The 8,077-nt window shown below is 37.7% G+C and overlaps 1 protein-coding gene across 1 annotated transcript; it reads left to right on the forward strand.

Annotated features, from left to right (window-relative positions):
* The first annotated feature begins 3,956 nt into the window (after positions 1-3,956).
* Positions 3,957-6,772, forward strand: LOC137966476 (transcription factor PCL1-like). Its single transcript, XM_068813100.1, has one exon. It carries the CDS (start codon positions 4,635-4,637, stop codon positions 5,610-5,612), a length of 978 nt encoding a protein of 325 aa, XP_068669201.1. The 5' UTR covers positions 3,957-4,634; the 3' UTR covers positions 5,613-6,772.
* Positions 6,773-8,077: the final 1,305 nt, after the last annotated feature.

Consider the following 8,077-nt stretch of genomic DNA (forward strand, 5'->3'; position numbering starts at 1 on the left):
CAAATATTGCCTTGCCTAAAGATTTCAAAAAAAAAAAGGCAAGGAAATGTGTCTTCTTTGATTGCTAAGTTGGCACCAATTTAAGGAAGAAACTACCTTATTTAGAATATTTTTACAACCATGAATTTTGTAAGATTTTGTTGGTATTTTGAAAGATTACAAAGAATTTGCCTTAAAAATTAAGGCAAGAAGATATTGAAATATTTAACTCAGCTTGAATTACTTGGTTTAAAATATTTGAGCTAGTGAAGTTGTTGATGCTAGTCTTCTTTTACTTGATCATACAAGAGGTGGATTAACACTTGAACTTGCAAAATATTTGTTGACTTCAAGCTGGGATCATAGACATTATCTCCCTGCTTGAGGGGGAGAATAGAAGAAGTATGAAGGATGAACACATTGGAGATTTTTTGATTTTTTGATTATCAAACACATTTGGTTCAACTTATTATAGGCAGTCTATTACTCAGATTGACTCACTCATTCATTGCAAAGCTACTATATGCTATATGTTATATGCTATATGCTATTTGCTATCGGCTTGACTTCGACTTGATTATTACCCTGGATTATCCTCAACTTATTTTTTTGTGTAACTTCCGTATTCAAGGATGGACTTGCTATAAATTATCTTATGTATCCTTATTGCTCTTAAGAAATTTTACTACCTACTAGTTATCTGTTGTTATATAATTGCCTATTTGGTATGTATTATTTGGGTCTGCGCCCATTTCAGTTGCTGCTATTGTGTCTTTCTGATAGAGACATTATTATTGAAAATAGACTTCTTGGTTGCAGATTCTTTTAGCATTGGTTATTCTGATGAAGAAGAAAGGACATGGTGCCCCAAAAATATTATCTTTCGATGATTACCCTTTACCCCCTTTATTTAACAATTTTACTCCTACCATTTGAGAGTCGGTGCTCTGTGGAGGGGCACCACTGATGGAGGAGTTTATTACTACACTTCTGAGCAATGCCTATAAACCCACTACCTACAAAGGATAAGAGTGTGCCTAACTTCCAACGTGAGTCAAATCTATTATTCACCCAAGAGGTATTTTGTTTTGAGCTATCTTGAGAAAGTAGGTACACTCTGTGTCCCATAATAGGGCTACTTTTTCACTTATGAAATTGAGTGGAAAATATTTTTCACTATGACCATTTGACTGGAGTATGGAGCGATGTCTTATGGCCAAGAGTGATTTTACTCTCTTATATTATGCCAGTTGAATCTCTTGAAAAAGAACAAAGAGACCACTAGCTTGAGGGAGAGTCTTGGAAAATATGGTGGACAACCATTTTATGCGGGAAGATCCTGTATACCATTTACAACAAGCTGGGCAATTATGATGTTCTCTCACCCCCAACTTGAGGGTGAGTGTTGGAAGATGGGCCCAAGCCCACACGACCAAGGAAGACCCACATGTCCAAGTGTGTAAAAGATAGGCTCAAACCCTCAGACGAAGGAGAATGCCCACATGCCCACACAATGGTGGCATGATGGTAAACAAAGAGTCATCTCATAAATATGACACTGATGTAATTAATTTATGGTTTACGTCTCTTATTCATTCTTATTAGGGTAAAGGGTGCTCTTGTAATATTAATAATTTTGATATCTATAAATACAACTTAAGGAGAAGGGTCTGGGTAAGTCCATTACCCTATTCTTCTTTCTCTTTTCTCCAAATTCATCACTCTTCCTCTTCTCCTCCTAAAATCTTCTCTCCACAACTCTTCTTCTTCTTCTCACCCCTTAATCTTCTTCTAATTTGATTATACATCATAAAATCCTAAGTTTCAACAATTTGAAGATTTATTTGTCATCGAAATAATAAAAACTTGGTTCCTTGCATTTCTGGCCCATTCAAGATAATAGAGAAAATTTGTATTGTTGCTTGCAAACAAGAACTCCTTTCGGATTCATAGATTCACTATGTTTTTCATATCTCTTAACTCAAGGACAAGATTAGAAATCAAGTGACTCCTTCCCACTTCCTGCTTTCCTCAATGAACAAAACATTTCACATGCCCTTCTAGCAAATAAAAGATCGCAATGCCCTAAAGTGCTTATTTAATGGAGAATAGAGCCCCATAAAACTCTATTTGGGAATGGGCGGATGAGTTTCTTCCTCGATTCCCATATATTGAACCTTAAGAATGGGGCTCATCGAAGAGGGCGGGATCATTTGAGGGTTATAATAGTAATTATGAGTGTAAATGAACAAAGTGCTTCTTTTATTTTATGTAAAGAGTATAGTCTTTCCAACCAAAACAGAAAGAAAAGAAATAACTAAAAATATTTTTGAAAAGTAAAATTATTTTGACCTAATATAGTGAATTACTATTGTATCATTATAATTTAAAAATGACAATAGAAGAGGAAAATAAGTGAAGAGTTGAATTTTTGGGTGTGTAGCGATTCAAGAAAATGAAAGGTGGGTTGTTTTTTTCATTGGATTAATGTTGATGAAGATAGAAATCTAACCCTGATATAGGTTGAAGCTGGAATAGGGTGGCAGAGTGTGGTTGGGTTTCTTAATATTCAACCTTAATTTGATTTGTTGTCATCTTTGTTCAAAGCTATTTTACTACCTCTTCTCTATATGTTTTTTTCTTATATTTTACATATTTCAGCAATTTATAGAATGGATCAAGTTTTGTGTGTGTGTGTTAAAAAAAGGCTATAGAAGAAGGAAAAAAGGGGAAAAAATTGGTAGTAAATGTTTCAGTTGTAGCAATAGAGTTAAATACCACAATAAACTTGAGCTAACAAGAAAAAAGAGGAAAATTATGTGAATATATAGAATTAACATTTTGGTCGACTGAGTCTTAGACCATGGTTTATGTAAATTGTATAAAGATAAGCAAATAATTAGATATTGTAATCTTAACATGAGTAAGCACAAAATAGGAATGGTGATGAATTACATAAATCAAACTTTGTCCAATAAAAAACTTCAGCTCAGAAATACATGGGTTTGTTCATTATGCTGATCTTATTATTATTATTATTATTATTATTATTATTATTATTTTACCGATAAAGAACCCAGTCATGCCAGCTACTAGTACTAATAAACTTCACATCTAAGGTCTAAATTCTGATATTAAATCTAAACAAATCGCTTAATTTTTGTGTGTTTAAATGTACTGAGACTAGTTTTAATTATTTAATTACTTACAAGTAATCGAGTAAGTAAATAAATAATTTAAATTAAATTTAAATATTTTAAAAGATAATAAAATTTAAAATATTTAAAATAAATAATTCTAAATTATATCCTCCTCAAAGGACTATTTTTATTAAATATTTATGAAGAAGGTTTTTTGATTGAGTAATTTACATAATCGGAGATAACAAGTAAAATTGTGGAGTTTTGAAGGCTACAGAGATATAAAAAATCTAAAGGCCTTATCCGGATGACAAGATTCTTTTTTCCAGTTAAAGTTTTTACTCCTGTCAGATCTTTTCGTCGCTTCTCTCTTTAATGCCGCCGCAAACCAACGAAAATCGCCAGCTGTACTCCACGGTGTCCTGATTCCTGCCGGGCCACCATTCGGCCCATCTTCTGACATGGGCTTAAACGTCCGGTACCTGATTCGGCTTAAAAGTTTTAATTTTTAATTATTTTTAAAATATTTATATTCCTTATTTAGAGATAATCAAATAAGAAAAATATCCAATAATGATCAATAGGTATCTCAGCGGCTATCAATTATCTGGCTATATTTGGTATATTTTAAATATTTATAATATATTTTTTTTAAAAATATTAAAATGGAATAAAGAAGCAAATCATTATTATGGCGGAGCCCATAAATGGGGTGGTAGATGAGTATCATGGCCCAGCCCATAAATGGTGGTGGAGCCTGGCGTCAGAAAAGTGAAGTGCATAAAAAAGCGGGAAGAGGTATCTAAAAAAAGTAAAAGCAGCGAAAAGAGAAAGCGAATAAAAACTATCCGAAAAAGCCTTGCACGTGTAAACTTGACAGGAGCGATGTGGAATGAGACGTGCACTTTTCCCCTCTCGGGAGAGGAGGAAAAAAAAAAAAATGAACGTGTCCCAAATATCTCTCCGCCTGACCCTCACCACGGTTTTGTAGCGGAATTCTCTCTCCTCAAGCTTCTACTTCCATTACCATGACCTCTTCCACTTTGCCGCTTCGCCTTCCCCCTATTTACTTCCTACTTTCCTCTCATTTCTCCCTTGATTCATCAATTTTGAATCTCTCTCCTTGTTGTTTCCCTGATTTTGTGGTTTTTTAATTCCCTGCGCTTTTCAGTTGGAAGCCCTAATTTCGTTCTCTTCCGTTTATGTCGGTTCATCAAGAGATTTTAGCACGTTTTTATTGTTGTTTTGGTGCTGCGGCGGCGTTCTGGATTCTGGAGTGATTTTCTGTTTGCCCCGGTTTTTTTGGAGTTTTGGATGCCCTGATCTTTGTTGTGATTCTTATCCTCTGTCCGGTTATTAACTTTGGTCTTGTCGGCAGCATCGCCGATTTGGTTTTGACCTCGACATGGAGAAGTTTTGATCCCATCATCGTTTTTTTGCTTCTTCTTCTTCTCGGCAGTCTTGAAATTGATTGATACGTGTTGTGGCTGATCGTACGTTCTGAGGAGAGGGCAAATGGGGGAAGAAGCTCAGCCGAATGATTACGCCATGAGGGAGGCGGTGGAGGAGAAGGAGGAGGAGGAGGAGGAGGAGGTTCGAGTGGTTGAGTGGGAGATGGGGTTGCCCAACGCGGACGATCTGATGCCGCTATCTCAGGGCTTGATCACTCCCGAGCTTGCCTCCGCTTTTAACATCAATCCTGAGCCCTGCAAGACTGCCCTTAATGTCAATCGGGCGTCGCACAGCACTCTAGCCGGTCTCCGTCGACAAACTCTCTCCTTCTCCTCCAACAATTTAAAATCCCTGCCCTCTGACCCGCAGCGACGTGATCCGTCCGTTGTTGGAGGGGAGGATAATTCTGCGCGTGAAGTTGCTGAATCAAGGAAGACTCGGAGGATGGATCCATCAGTGTTAGAAGAGGCTGAATCCGGACTGCACGGCTGCGGTGGCTTTGAAAATTCCACCGATGAGCACTCCGCCCGGACCCTCAAACGGCCGAGACTGGTGTGGACTCCCCAACTACATAAGAGGTTCGTCGATGTCGTGGCACATCTGGGCATTAAGAGCGCTGTGCCCAAGACGATCATGCAGCTCATGAACGTTGAGGGCTTGACCAGAGAGAACGTCGCAAGTCATCTTCAGAAGTACCGGCTCTATCTGAAGAGGATGCAGGGGTTATCGAACGATGGACCTTCCTCTTCCGATCGACTTTTTGCTTCAACTCCTGTTCCGCAGAGTTTGCGCGAGTCTTGTGCGCAGGTGCCAATTCCGATGCCGTACGGCCCCCCTATGATGACGATGCCTGTTCTTGGCATGGCTCAAGGTCATGGGCATGTTCAGATGCCCATGAATAACCCGGTGGCAGCTGCCTCTGCTTATCATGGCTTCGGTTCACATCCTTTCAATGTTTTTAGGGAGCAGCAGAGGGATTGGTCCGGGACCAATTACGGCTCGACTGTCTCGTTTCCTCGCGTTACTCCGAATGATAAATAAAATTCATTCTTCGTTTTCTCGAGACTCCTCCAAGAGTAAGTCTCTTCAATTTCAGTGAGCTTTATCTTCGATTTCTGTAACTTCGTCACCAAATAACAATACAAACTTTAGCGTCTTCAACCATTTGAAACAGATGCCCGGTTCTTTCTCCACTCATCGCCTTTGATATCAAACCCGTTTTGTCAACCAATTGACTTGAGGGTAATATTTTTCATGCTTCTGACCTCTTGCCTGGGTTCTGAAATGACTCTTACCGTATTTCTCATTAGTAGGGTATATACCCTTCAAGGGCACATTTTCAAGTTTCTTGAGTCACCAATGTGGTGGCAAAGATGAAGGTTTTATTAGGGTATATGAATCCTGACAGTCTTGAGAACATTTTGACTTGTGAGCAACTTCATGGAGGGACTCGTTTGGAACATAGGAGTTGATATTAACCAGCAACCTGGGAGTTACATGGGGAACCTTTCTGCATTTTGTGATGAACTGATTACCTTTCCCACTGAGAAGTCAATAGTCAATTTTGGCTGTTTAGGTTCCTTAGGATCTGGACCTGAATGTAGTTGAAGATTGGCAACTGCAGGGAGTAACTGAATTCTTATTTATACAGTTGTTGTTCCTGAATGGACTTAAATGTAGATGGAGAGTAGCGACTGCTGGGAGGGGACATGAATTCTTATTTACACAGTTGCTGCTTCCTGAATGACAACAAGCATTATGTTGTTACTAGTTGACTTTGAAAAAATAAAGAAATCGATTCTTTCTTGAACTGTAAAACAGAGTACTGGGGGAGAAACGAGAAATGGACATGTGATGGAAAGCCAGAGGTCAATTTTGCGAGAGTTTAGTCTGGAAATGCAGCCTATTCGTTATGATCAAATGGATGAGGAACCAAGGAAGTTTTGTTTCTCATGGAATTGTCTCTTGAGGGTTTGGAATAAACTTCCAATCACATCTATTTTCTGAGATATGAAACACAGTGGTACATGAATATACTAGTCAACCAGTTCTTGCTCCTCCATAGCGTTCCTAAGTCTTACTGATACTAGTCACTGAAGGAAAAATTATCCTCCTTGTTGCTGTTTTGTTTTCATTTTCCTATAATAACTAGACTGTTTAAGTCTCCGACAAGGAAAAAGTTCTGTTTAGAGTTTAGACCATTTAACTCTCTCTCTCAAGCTTTATTGACAAGATGAGTGGTCTATGTAAGTTTGCAATTCCAACCCAACCGGCATTACATATTTCCCTATCAATCGCTTTACAATAGTGGGAGCGTTTGCCACAACTACCCTTTTTTTTCTTCTTGTTTGTGGCCTCCCATTGATTTACATATCTAAGGTGCTTCAGAGGCGTTCTGCAAATATTATCATTCATGCTGTTTTACTTATCAAACTACAAATATTCTCAATTGGATTTCACTAATGGATATTCTTACAGAAATCCAATAAACAAAGAACAATAAGAAACAAAAACACTAGGAAACTTATGGCTACCCGTACAGAGCAAAGCATTCCTCCACCAATCTCTTCTAGATGTAATGTCGTTAATGATACGTACGGGTGTTTTTGTTAATGAACAAGGAAGAGGAGACAATCTCTTCTCGGGTAATTTGTTGCTACAGGGCTAGCCTCCATTGAAAGGCTTGTTCAACTACTTGAGCAGGTCTCAATCTATTAAAAAGTTTCTTAATACATGAGATTTATTTGATCATCTAATCAAGCCTCTTTACATTGTGGATGAAGAAGATATTGTATGTAAGGAATGGCTGAAAGAAGATACTTTGGTAACTAGTTGGTTGATTAACAGTATAGAAGAGAGTATAGCAAACAATATGGTTCATCTTGAAACGGCAAAACTTGTTTGGAATACGTGTGCTAAACTTAAGTGTTGCCAGTTTGTAAAAGTTATATGATGTTTTCAAGACTACATTAAACAAGGGGGAGAATCTGCATAATTATATTGCTGGATTCAGAGGCCTTATGTAAAAGTGGAAACTTACCCAATCATACTCTACTGACATTGTAATACAAGAAAAATAAAAGAAGCATTAGTAGTTTTCGTATGTCTTGCAAATTTGAAGCCATATATTGAGATGGCCAAGACTCAAATTCTTTGCTCTGCTACACTACTCTCAGTTGATGATATTTGTGCTACAATGTTCCGTATTCCAGATTCAGCATCAGCCTCAACCACTTCTATAGGTTTATCATTAGCCATGTTCTCCTTGCCCTACTCCCAGAGTAGGGAAAGAAATATAAATAATAAAGGCCAAGAAAAAAATAATAAATATGAAGAGGACAAAGTGGCAGAGCTATTCAAATTTATTAGAGAATAGAGAATCAAAAGCAGAATTGGATGAGGACTCACTATGGAGGCATAAATAATCTGGTTGATACATGTTGAAAAATACACAGAAGATCTGATTGGGTATTTGCCAACCAACTGATGTTAAGACTGAAGGAAAT

Source organism: Aristolochia californica, unplaced genomic scaffold, assembly GCF_029961685.1.
Source record: "Aristolochia californica isolate CCGP_79_NKW_82.1479 unplaced genomic scaffold, dmAriCali1.0.hap1 SCAF_5, whole genome shotgun sequence".
NCBI lineage: Eukaryota > Viridiplantae > Streptophyta > Magnoliopsida > Piperales > Aristolochiaceae > Aristolochia > Aristolochia californica.